This window comes from Lampetra planeri, chromosome 35 (assembly GCF_965212315.1).
Source record: "Lampetra planeri chromosome 35, kcLamPlan1.2.h2, whole genome shotgun sequence".
In the NCBI taxonomy this organism is placed as follows: domain Eukaryota; kingdom Metazoa; phylum Chordata; class Hyperoartia; order Petromyzontiformes; family Petromyzontidae; genus Lampetra; species Lampetra planeri.
In genome coordinates this window covers 2,037,993-2,051,363 of record NC_136141.1, presented here as the reverse complement: position 1 = coordinate 2,051,363, position 13,371 = coordinate 2,037,993, and the positions used below count along the sequence as shown (strand labels likewise).

At 43.2% G+C, this 13,371-nt stretch overlaps 1 protein-coding gene across 1 annotated transcript; it reads right to left on the bottom strand.

Moving 5' to 3' along the window:
• Positions 1-1,118: 1,118 nt before the first annotated feature.
• LOC144730245 (uncharacterized) lies at positions 1,119-9,492 on the bottom strand. Its single transcript, XM_078610886.1, has 8 exons — positions 9,228-9,492; positions 8,250-8,448; positions 7,738-7,918; positions 6,114-6,220; positions 5,364-5,507; positions 4,768-4,848; positions 3,685-3,897; positions 1,119-2,705 (listed from the first exon to the last, which is right to left on the bottom strand). Exons 2-8 carry the CDS (start codon positions 8,445-8,447, stop codon positions 2,589-2,591), a joined length of 1,041 nt encoding a protein of 346 aa, XP_078467012.1. The 5' UTR covers position 8,448; positions 9,228-9,492; the 3' UTR covers positions 1,119-2,588.
• Positions 9,493-13,371: the final 3,879 nt, after the last annotated feature.

The following is a 13,371-nucleotide window of genomic DNA, read 5'->3' as shown; positions in this document are numbered from 1 at the left end:
TCTTCACCTGAGGACGGCTGCTTGCGTTGTGGCCGAAACGTCGTGAGAATTTAATATTGTTTTATTTTTATTATTTTATTATTTCCCTTCTACGTGACTTTACCGAAAGAACCAAGAATATAATAACATACTATTTTGTCATTTTACCCAGACATGTTTCAGTTTGTATGCATTCACAAGTTATTTTAATATGCAAAAACATGTTTCAGAGCAACTGATTTTATACCATCCAAGTAAAATAAAACCAAGATTTTTGTTCTATCTCAACACACTGAAATTATTACCCACTTCAAAGAGGCACTGCAGCTTTACCCTTTAAAAAAATTTCGTGACCAGTAAATTACACTAAAAGTTTATTTTCTATTATTTAAAACATATATAGCAATAGCTAAATAAAGGCTGTTGAGTGGATAAGCATATGTCTTTCCCCCTGCTACTATGTGCAATGTGTCAGCATATTATGATCATTTTACAAAAAACTAATTCGTTTCTGCTGACATTATTGACTTTTTAAGGGTTTGTCTGTCAGTAAATATACACTAATGGGTAAATGTTCATATGCCAGCTTTACTAGATATTCATCAATTTAGAAAAAATCGTAACATTTAATTTATAAATGTAGTCTCCAACTATGATTCACTCAATCTCCGACCTCTTTGTCTCTCTGTGATAAGGGACCATTGCCCTGATTTTGATAGATGTATGTTCCCTCTTTAGGGAAGTGCTGTAAGCTATTGTGCTGAGTTTTGATATTTGAACGGGATCTATCAAATCATGCCATGAGAATGTGGAATTAATACCACTGGCTCAGGATCGCCAACAGACATGAGCTCCACGTCCGTGCTTGCTTAAGCAGGGATACACTTGACTTTCTAGATTTTAAGTTTTCGTGACTGCCACGATGCATACTCTTTGGTTTTTTTGGTAAAGTCACGTAGGCGAAAAATTCAAATAAATTAAATCACGACGTTTCGGGCGCAACGCAAGCGTCCTTCTTCAGGTGGGGACAACTTAGCGAAAGCACTTTACCAAAAAAAACAAAGAGGATACACTAGACTTGACTGTGAAATAGAAAACAAGAGCTCTGCGCACAGAGTGACGACTCTATCATTACAGGAGAATCCTCACAGTATTACTTTATTAATAAAAAAGACAATCATTTCATTTAAGACAATAAACAAATGTGACTTAACAGTAAACAATACAACGGCTTACAGACTACTGTAGTTATATTTCTTTTATATTGTTTAGCACGGATTTAGTTCGATTATTTAAATACAAACTGTATTTGCAAGCTAGATTTACATGACGTTGCTATCAAAATATCCAAGTGCAGTATACATATTGAACAGCAAACTTAACATCAATGCATCAAACAAATGACATAGACGCATAGCAACACAATTGTACTAAGACCAAACAAAGCTAAAACAATACATTATTGTCCTCCATCCAAATTCTTACCAAAATTAAGTGCAAGCCCCAAGGAGAAAAAAAACCCCATCTAAATCATATTTTCACTCCTTGTCATGGCATCAATTTTTGTAACAAACACTGCAAGTGGCCATTAGATTAGCAATTACTGTGTACGAGTTAGAATTTGTAAGTTGTACAAGGGCTGTGATGCCTAGAAATGTCCACATCCTTCCACATGGCCCTCGTCAGCAAAGCCACATTTAGATATGAATCATTATGAGCCATTATCTATTCACTGCTGGATGAAGGCCTCCCAAAGTCGTCACCACCTTTCCTATACTTTGCACTCTTATCGTATTTTTGTATTGTTTGTTTTTGTAATGTTCTGACTCGCCCCTACTGGACATCTGTGAAAAAGAGCTTTATAGCTCATCGGATTCCTGCAGTATAAATTCATATTATGATTCTCATGGTATTGTGATGTAACGATCTATCTAGCTCCTGCACACAAGCTGATTTCATTGCTGTCTCTGTGCTGCATATCCTCTCGTGTCCATTCTCTCCTTTGGTGATATGAATGTGTCGTCAAATTTAATTTGTGTTATAATGTACAACACGAGTACATGTGTGAGGGCAACTGCTGGCCTCAGAGAAAAAACGGAAATGTTATTTCTTCATGTGACATTGAATTACTGAATTATCTCAGAATCAGTCATTTGAATAAATCTAGCCACCCAGCCGTATCAGACTACTTTGAGATGAGCAGCACAGCGCGTCTGCACAGAGAAATGCACGTGTGTACATGTACATTACAATCATCAATGAGAAAAACAATGTGCACGATAGTGGCACTTAACATTGATTACATATCGCATCTGGGCAATGAATTACCCATTGCAAAGGGGCTTACAATTTCAAAATGTTTTTGATCTTACAAAATTAAAATATCAGTCGAGAGGTTCGGCATAATGTAATCTTTTGTTAGTTTGTGGGGCAGTATAGAACATTCGCGTTTTTTGACTCGGTTTAATTGATCTATTATAATTGCCACCCGCGTGCGTCTCCGGACGAAGCAAGGCAGTAGGTTGCTTTCTAAGGTGTCGCACCTCCGATTAGCACGGTTGGCTACGTAGGGTGCGAAAGACGTTCAACATACATACAAAGTTACAAAGTCAAACTAAGGATGTCAGATGAAGATTGCCACCAACTCCAGCAACAGCAATGTGTTTCCCCCCGAGAGCAGTGTCCAGTACCTGCACAGCCTTTCCTATTGGCACATTGCCCAGCACCTGTCACACACACACACAGAGCCATCGACACACAGCACAGCAAGGCAGGTGGGCCGGTCAGAATTACGTACAGGCTGTGAAAGTTTTCAACCTGAACTGCAACACTTGAGCCACCTGAGGCACCAACTTAGATTAAATGCAGAGATTGGGTCCTCCAAGTTAAATGGTGATGTAAACACCCAAACAACGAAACTCTCTTATATATTGTGATGATTCACAAATAGCACGTGATAAAACTGGATGACTAATACCATGTAATGATTTGGTTGATTTTAAATGCATAGAATCCTGTTGTCAATGTTTGTAAATCTACCTCTCTTACGGTGGGATATACAGGTTTAAGGACTTGCATATATTTAGCACTTCAAAATAGCATATCAAGCACTTTTCAATGCAAACTAAAAATACAAAACACCAAGGCGGAAAAAAAGGAATGTTTGTGACTTTTGCATATTATTTGCAAACATCATGAATAATCGAATCTTTCATGCACGATTCAAGGCACATACCGAGACCACAAACATGCATCGTAATCGATTGTTACGTGCTGACATTTTATCACTCAAATAGAGCAAAAATACGATGTGGCTGCATATCCATAAACCTTACAGTACACTACACCACCATATGCAGTAATGCGATCCTTGGTTTAAGCGCCACTTGCAAAGACATTAACCCTTTGCGGTTCTGCAAGTTGTAGGGTGGGTCCCAAACACCGCTGAATCTCGGAACGCGCAAACGGTTCAGCATTCATTTTATTTAGAGAGGCGTAGGGGCCGTTGTTTTTAAAGGCATTGTACTCACCGCAGAGAACCGTAGAGACATGACCGCACTCTATGATAGCTGGCACCAAACTGTACCACATGCCCTCCCGCATGGCCTTGTGGGAGCCTCGGAACCATAAAGATATTTTATTAGTTTGTTCTTCCAGTTCCGTACGTCATCGGAACGGGAAAGGATTCACTGTGGTTTGTTTCACCTGGTCAGTCTTGTAGTTGATGACATGAGCAGTGTTCGTGCCACTGCCACCAGCGATGACAACGTCGCGGCTGCAGAACTGGGCGGCGTACAAGAACTCGCCCTGCTGCGGCTCGCTCGGGATGGGGATCTGCTTCTCCTGCTTGCAGCTGCCAAAGTCCCACAGCTGCAGCGAGTTCTGGGCCACCCATGACGCAGTCAAAACCTTGTTGCCCTGGCAAATGTTAGGCAAACATGTTATGGTTTACTGTCTCTGACTTGTTACTTTTTACAAACTGCATTATTGTGGTACAGTAATAGAGAATAATGTCTTCTCACGTGTACTTGTGACTTATTATTTTAAAACACGAGTGAAATGGGGCATTTCAAATGTATTGTATTATATGAAAAATAAGAATATGTTTTACCCTTTCTGTTACAATGTTCAAACACCGAATAGATACCATTTGCAATGAATGAGGTCTGCATTAACCACATGTACTTGTGGTGAACATGCAAACAAACACCAGTGTCATACCAGAGAACGTCAAAAGGCGAACAATACAAAAGCCAATTCACATTTCAGGGCATTTATAGCTCGGGGTGAGCAGCTATTTCTGATATATGACACTGGTGAGACTAGGCCATAAAGAAGGCTGTCTCTGGTGTAGGCCAATCAGTTTCAAAGACAATGTATACATTATCAGAGCATGTTTGTTTCCATGTTCACCACAAACACGTGTGGCAAATGCAGACTTAATTCCTTGCAAAAGGTACCTATTTGATGATTTAACATCTTAACACCTTTCGATTTAAAGCTTTCGTGACTGCAGGGATTCATCAGGTGGAGAACAAGTCTGTCTCCTCGACAGACCTGTTCTCCACCTGAGGACGGCTGCTTGCGTTGTGGCCGAAACGTCGTGAGAATGATTTAATGTTTTATTTTATTATTTTATTATTTCCATTCTACGTGACTTTACCGAAAGAACCAAGAAGATCTTAGCACCTGTTTTATTGCCAGAAAGGGTAAAATCTATTCTTATTTGTCATACAATGATACTGGCAAAAAGGTCCCATGTAAAAATAACGATCTGTAAAAACTTACTTTGATGTCGATGCCTGGGCCACATATGTGTGGACCGATGATAAGCTTCCGAGCACAGCTTGGTATCCTCTTGTCCCAGATCTGAGAAAGGAATGTGAGTGCTTACTGCTCTGTGTAAGTTTGAAGAGAGTAATATTCCACTCGGTAAAAGTTAATTATGAAAACAGTTACTTTTAAGGTTTCGTTGCGTGAAGTTTTCTTTGTTGCCATAACATTGTTCTACGTGAAATTGCAGTTAAACAATGTGTACTACGAATCTTACTATTTCAGTAAGATTTCAGATCAAAAACCTCACATTTCTTTTACTCATTACACCCTTTGAAAACTCTTTTGTGTTACCTTAATTCCCTCTTGTCGCAGTGGAAAGTTATATCTTAACCGGTCATGTGCCAGCCCCATTCTCCAATCCACACTGACCAATGTGCTGATGTATAATCAAACAACACCCATGGCCAAAAGGTGTGGGGAGGCCTTCATCCAGCAGTCACGATTATTTTATTATTACCGTACCAAGAGAACGATGTATGTAGATGTAGGCTTAAACATGAGGCTCATTCATTTGATCAGAGACTACATTCCAAACTGAGAGCACTAACCTTCAGAGAGTTGTCCCATCCTCCTGTGACGAAGTAGTGCAATTCTTCAGGATGAAACTTGAGTGCAAATATCCGACGGGAATGCCCACTGGTCAGGCTGATGTCTTCACAGGAAATGTCGGGTGCTTCGTACATATGGACCATCTAGCCAGAGAAATGAGAGATCAGAAACATATACAAACGTCAAGTATGAAGATGAATGTGTAAGGTTTGTTTTTAATCTAGATTTTAAGTTTTCGTGACTGCAGGGATCCATACTCTTTGGTTCTTTCGGTAAAGTCACGTAGGTATAAAATAAAATAAATTAAATCATGATGTTTCGGGCGCAACACAAGCGTCCGTCATCAGGTGGGACAATCACAGCAAGAAACAATTGAATAGGTTAGCTCTTGTTATTTAACAATGATCACAGTGGTGTATTTGGCACCATCTCGCTACTACTGATCGCTGCAATGAATCATGAATGGCACGCAATCTCCACTCTATTTGCCTTGCCCAAATATTCACCGGTGTACCCGCTCATATTTTATCAACACTGTATTTTTTCTTTTTTATTTGCACAGGCTGTGGTTGCTCAGCTGTTCTGTGCAAGTCAGGTGATGCTATCTCAAAAAACACAAACTCGCATTTGGAAAAGGGGATTTTTTTAAATTCAACATTCACACATTTTGCATTGGTGTTTCATATTGTTCAAGGATGCCTCTCGTTTTGTTTTCTTGTTTCTTGTAGTACTGGCCACTGCAACATTACCTGATTTGTTTGACTGTCGTAGACGCGGATGTTCTTATCCTTCCCGCACGTGGCGTAAACGCTTCCATCCAGACAGAAATCAAGTCCATTGATTTCATTTCCTTCCTCTGCAGAAAGAGCACGTGGTCAGCGCAGCCTAACATAGATCACGCTTCACAAAGTGGCATCATGTCCTATAGAAGGAGGAACAGAACGCTGCAAAGTTAAATCATTAACAGTGAGGATAATGGCCCAACGTGTAATGGGTTCATCATGAATTCTGTGAAGTCCCACACAGAGATATGCAAAATGAAGTATTACTGAAGTCAAAGGGGGTTCTAAGAGGGGTGGGGGAGGGAGGTTAGGGTGGCAAAATGAAATTGGAGGGGGGCAAGTGATTATTGTTACCCCCCCAATCCCCAGGTCACTATTCCAAATGAGACTATCTTAGTCGCTTGGGTTCTATCATGGTTAAATAAAATAAACTGAACTGAAAACTGGAATGCCTGAAATTTTTTGACAGCAATTTTATCATTGACCATGTTTGCGATTTTTCATGCATGTAAAATTGTGAGTAAATAAATCATATTTACTGATGTATATTTAATTTTACATTAATGTATTATGAAATCTGAGTTTAAAATGCAATCATTTTTGTTTCAGAAATGAGTGGTCTTTGAAAAAATTTGCTGTCTCCGAACTATTTAGCTGGGCGCAGCACTACTAACAGTTCATAAAGACTGCCACACTCTAAAAACAGCAATCCAAAGTTAGACAAAAAGCCTGCTCAAAATTAAATACTGGGACCCCATTGGTCAAATTGACAGTATATGTACTGCATATATATTTTAAAAAATGTGAACATTACTTGCTGAAATATAACTCAATCTTTTCACCAAAAACCAACAAGCCCTCCAAAACGTAACTGGGCCATCTGCTCAATGGGAGCCGCGATTGTGTTCACCCTCATTGATAACCTTCACATACAGCTGCACGCTGTGAAAGAAGACCTTCAGCGATGAACAGGTGACTGATGTGATATTCTAGCACAATGTAAACGTCAGTATATGGGCACTGCTTCTGGAACAAAACTGAGCTGTACTTGTTACACGATGTTTCATGTATAGCAGCCAACATAGTCCATATCATACCACAAAGTTGAAAGCTGACTTAAATTTGATGGGACTGATAAAGCTTAAGTCACACCACCCGATTACCACTCTCATTATATATCAACCTATCCAATCTACTCATGAGACGCAAATTAGTGCTTTTGAACATAAATTAAGTGCATGAATGTGTTCCAACTAATACATAGTGGTTAGCCCGTTATGCTATGAACCCAGAAACCTGAGTTTTATTCCCAACCACAGCAAATATCACTGACGTGTGATGATATCAGAACGGGTTGTAGGTCCTATCTCCCTTTCACCAACCCGCACTGACCACTATGGTCAAATAACCCCAAATCAACATGGCATGGGGGAACAGGTGCCTTCATTCAGCAGTTGATTGACAGAGGTACTGTATGGAAATTAATCACTGTTTCTATTCTAATTTTAATTGTAACATATTAATGTCTAATTTTACTTCTCATACAGGTGGACACAACCATATAAGGTGCCTGCGTGAAGCCGCTGCTTACCAGTGAACGACAGGATACACTCGCTAGTCTCGCTATTGTAAACGTTGACGCTGCCGTCAGCAGACGCGGCCACCAAGAGGTCCATGTTCTTGGGGTGGAAGGCCATGCAGGTGACTGCCTGTCGCTTTGGATGGCCAAGGCACAGGTCTGCCTGTGGGGTTCCTTCCGGAACCCTCAGTACCTAAAGAATAAAAACACCATTGCGAAGAATGACAGTGATGTGTTAGATGTAAATGTGTTCTACATGGAGGGTGATGACGAACCCCAATCAAGTAACAATGGTGCAGAGACTGTCATTCAAATGTCTTCAACCGCAGTAAATATTTACAGAGCATGCACATCCCTGAAAGTATAGCTTTTATGGGGGAAGGCTTCACAGGAAATTCATGTTGGGATCATTTGCTTGAATTAATTCAATTGCGGGATTGCGAGAGACGGTGACAGCTTGGGGGATACCTCACATTCAGCGGTGGATTGATCAGGTCTGACATTATGCTCGGGGAGCAGGTTACCTGCACAGCCCCATTGCCAAAGCCGACGGCCAGCTTGCGCACGCTGGGGGAGAACTGCAGGCTGTAGATGCCATAGCTGTCCCGGGGCAGGAGCACATGCTGGGGATGCTGCAAGCTCTGCTCCGGCTTCATCAGCTCAAGCTGTTCATTGAGCTCCCTCGCTGTGTTCACCGCCTCCTCGAGCCGTCGCCGAGCCATGCTGCACTCATGCACGAGGGGAACCGCAATCGTTTCAAAGGTAACTTAATGTCATCAAATTGTGGTTGACAGTGGACAGCCCTTTGTCAAACCACTGCTGGAGGCCACTCCATGCCATGCCCAGCGTCTTGGGGGTTGTTCGGCAATACTTCACCACACTGCTCAGTGTGGGTTGGTAAAGGGTGGGTAATCCAGGACCTGTTCATGTGGCCCGGATGAAAATCAGGTCACCGGGTTCATATCGTGGGTCTGCTAACCACTGTTCTTCCAGGCAAAAAATGAGTTTTATGATCACAGTTACAGGTTTTTATTGGGGAGAAGTGGTGGTTATCGCAGTGCGATCTGAACGCAGTGACCTGATCTCAATTGATGGCTCTGGCTAACATCAGTGGCGAGCGATATCTGAACAGGGCCTGGGTGTCTCCCTCTGACCAACCAGCACTCACCAGCATGGTGAGTTTGGTCAAATGCACATTCACTGACAAGAGCTTTGGGAGCCCCCAGACAATGACTTTTATGTATTCACACGTATATAAGCGTGAGCTTGTTCTTACTATTGGCCACAGTCATTGTGTTCAGAGCTATAAACAGTATTCATTCGCTCTCCCCACCAATGTAATCTCACGTAAAAAAAAATCAATGTACAGGTACCAATACGATGGGCGAATTACTGTATTAATACTTGTTATTCTTCACGCACGTTTCTGTGCTTAATGCTGACAGAGTGCATTACACTTAAAGAGTGTTTTAGAGTGGTGTGAAGTTACTATCAAATAATACCTTTATCACCAGGTAAGAGCTATAAAATGAGACCAGAAGCTTCTTTTTTGAAGGAGACCTGGGTGAAAAAAATATCATTAACATAAAACTGCATATTATTGGGTCTTTCGGTAAAGTCACGTAGATAGGTTCAAAGAAAATCATCAAAAATTACAGAAAACTACGACGTTTCGATCGCAACACAAGCGGTCGTCTTATTTTCTTTGAACCTATCTTCGTGACTTTACCGAAAGACCCAAGAATATGAATTCCTTCAGTCACGAAACAATTAAAACGCACGATTAAAGATAGCAGGAGCAACCAGTTATCATGCTGTGAATTGAAAAGTAAAGTTACGAACATCGCAACCGCGAACATCACGACAGCAAAAGGTTATGGGGTGCTACAAATTAAAACTCGGAAATTAACTTCATGAAAAACAAATATCATAACAGCAACAGGTCCTAAAGTGCAAACACCTTTAAAACGCATAAGCATGTGTTAGTTTTAGTTTATGCGATGCTAATTAAAATGTCAATATGAATCATATAGTATGACGACCATAACACTTTTATGATTGTCATCTATTGTGAAGTGGATGCTAACAACCTCCTGTGCATTCATGCACAGAAGCTGGCAATTTGTGTGTCAGTCTCGCGGGCCAATTTAGCAAATTTGAATCCCGAAATGACAAAGTTGACAAATGTTTGTCTCTTCCCAACACACACACACACAGTCTCAAAGACGCGAAGGTGGCCACGTCTCACAGAACCTGAAGCACCACGCATGTGATGATGTCCGACTCTCGCTCCACACACTGGGAGCATCTTACAGAAACTCAATGAATCAACCCCCTCTACAAGAGGCTCCTAAATGTCGTCGGGCACCACGCTGAACATCAACATTATTACGCAGTGGTACTCAAAATAAAAAAAACACACAACAACAACCGAGAGCAGAACCAAAAACCGCGACAACCTTCACGCTTGTACCACCCAGGGACCCTTTGTGTGTTGAGAGGCAATGGGGCAGTGTGGATGAGATCCCGAATCGGGCACAACGGAGTGCACTCAGCCCCATCACCTGGGCCGGCGGGACAGGCAGGCGTGGTGATGTCTAGGGGCTATGTGGGTTTGAGTCTGTGAGTGTGTATGTATGTCTGTGAGTGTGTATGTGTCCGTGTGTAGTGTAGCGATTAGCGCGCTGCGCTATGAACCTGGCGACCCGGGTTCAATTCCCGCTCACGGCTAACACCAGTGACGATTATCTGAACCGGTCCTGGGCCTCCCCTAGGTCGACTCGGCCTTAAATGAGTACCTGGTGCGGTGTGTAAACATCGCCACTAGGGAGACAAAGGCGGTCGGGCGTGGTGCTGGCCACCCACCCCCTCGTGTACCGTTCCGGCCTTCATAGGTGCACGCTAACAGCACTTGCCCCTACAGTCTGTTAAGCCTATACGGCGGATATGTGTCTGTGAGTATCTGTGTGTCTCTACGTCTTAGTATCTATGTCTCTGATTACGTCTCTATGCCTCTGTGCGAGTCTCCGGGTCTCACGACTCTGTGTGTCTCAAGGGGTCTATGTCTGTCTCATTCTTCGTGTCTCTGTGTGTGTGTGTCCCTACGAGTCTCTGTGTCTTGGGTGTCTGTGTCTTGAGTAGTGTCTGCGTCTTGAGTGTCTGTGTCTTGAGTAGTATCTACGTATTGGGTGTCTGCGTCTTGAGGAGTGTGTTTTGGGTGTCTGCGTCTTGAGTAGTATCTGTATCTTGGGTGTCTGTGTCTTGAGTAGTGTCTGTGTCTTGAGTAGTGTCTGTGTCTTGAGTAGTGTCTGTATCTTGGGTGTCTGTGTCTTGAGTAGTGTCTGTGTCTTGAGTAGTATCTGTGTCTTGAGTAGTGTCTGTGTTTTGGGTGTCTGTGTCTAGAGTAGTGTCTGTGTCTTGAGTAGTGTCTGTGTCTTGAGTAGTATCTGTGTCTTGAGTAGTGTCTGTGTTTTGGGTGTCTGTGTCTTGAGTAGTGTCTGCGTCTTGAGTAGTATCTGTGTCTTGAGTAGTGTCTGTGTTTTGGGTGTCTGCGTCTTGAGTAGTGTCTGTGTCTTGAGTAGTATCTGTGTCTTGAGTAGTGTCTGTGTTTTGGGTGTCTGTGTCTTGAGTAGTGTCTGTGTCTTGAGTAGTATCTGTGTCTTGAGTAGTGTCTGTGTTTTGGGTGTCTGCGTCTTGAGTAGTGTCTGTGTCTTGAGTAGTATCTGTGTCTTGAGTAGTGTCTGTGTTTTGGGTGTCTGTGTCTTGAGTAGTGTCTGTGTCTTGAGACGTGTCTGTGTCTTGAGTAGTGTCTGCGTCTTGACGTCTCACCGAGTCGGCTTCTCCCTCCCTGCGACGTCTCTGGGCGCGCGTGGCGCCGTTGCCGTGGCGACGGCCTCGGGCGAGGTCACGTGGCCGCAGCCCTGCACAGTGCACAACCACCACCGCCACGGCCACCACCGCCACGGCCGCCACCATCGCCACGGCCGCCACCAAGGCCACGGCCACCACCATCACCACCACCACGGCCACCACCACCACCACCGCCACCACCACGGCCTCCACCAAGTAGACGCCACCGACTCGTTGGGACTAAACATCCCCGACTACCCCACTGAATAAACACCAAAACACGCTCCTGGGCACGGGCAGTCTGCGCTCCTTCGAGGGAGGAATCGCACAATTCCAGGAACTCTCCCTCCCGAAGCCCTCTCCGTGGACAGCGGACGTCCACAGTGGCATTCTGCTCCTTATTCTTTGTTCTTTCGGTAAAGTCACGTAGAAGGGAAATAATAAAATAGTCGAAAATAAAACAATAAGAACATTTTCTCGCTGTGGTTTTCACACCTGATGATGATTGCTCGTGTTGCAATCGAAACGTCGTGAGAATTTTATTGTTTTAATTTTTATAATTGTATTATTTCCCTTCTACGTGACTTTACCGAAAGAACCAACAATTTGGATCCCGATTTAAAGCTTTCGTGACTGCAGGGATTCATCTTCTTGGTTCTTTCGGTAAAGTCACGTATAATGGACAGACCTGCTCTCCACCTGAGGACGGCTGCTTGCGTTGTGGCCGAAACGTCGTGAGAATTATTTTATAATGTTTTATTTTTTATTATTTTATTATTTCCATTCTACGTGACTTTACCGAAAGAACCAATGATATGAATCCCTACAGTCACGAAAGCTTTAAATCGAAATTCTTCTCCTTTCGTACGGCTTTGTGAAAAGCAACAGTGGCATTTAGTTTCGCCGTGGTGGTCACACGCACGGGACATGCACGACACATCTCATGGCGTTGAGACTTCATCGCCAAATCCATCGGCCGTGATGGATCGACTGCTGGATGAAGGCCTCTAAAAGCTCCATCTCTCGCGGGACGTACTCTCAGATTCTATTATTAATGACCATTAAACATTTCCACGCGATAAGCCACTTTGTTGAGCTATCATTTGTGGCCAGGTGGCTTCTGAAAAAACACATTCCTGCGGAGGGAGCTGGTAGGAACGTTGGGTTGCTCGGTCAATGGCCAGGGTCAACGGCGGCGTGGTGTATTCCGCAAATATGCCCGACTGTGAGGGCGGGCACAAGCCGGCGTGAGTAGGTTAAACGTTGAGTTTTATAAGGACACCACGGGGTGACCAGCCCCTCCCCACCCAGCCCCACCCAGCCCCTCCCCACCCTCCACACCCAGCCCCTCCCCACCCAGCCCCTCCCTGCACTACGGACGGACACAATAATCCCCTGTGGGCTGTTGGAACCAGTGGGTTCCTACCAGTATAAGTTTAATTCGTCAGTGGGCTTGGTAAGATAAAACAAAATTGTTTCGCTCTATTAGTGTACATTGTTTTAAAGTGCTTGTTTACCTTTCCTATACGTTGCACTCCGATCGTGTTTTTGTTTTGTTTCTGACGCCCCCTACTGGACATCTGTGAGAAAGAGCTTTGCAGCTCATCGGATTCCTCCTGTATAAATACAAATTGTGATTCTGATCTTTGACAGCCGTGACACAAGCCTCAGTGACTTGTATTTACACACATGCGTATGTTCTCTAAGCCAAGTTTTTACTATTTTCTATCACGCAATTTGAGTTTCAATCACAGCACCTGGACCGTGTACGTGAGATTTGACAAGCGTTAAACATAA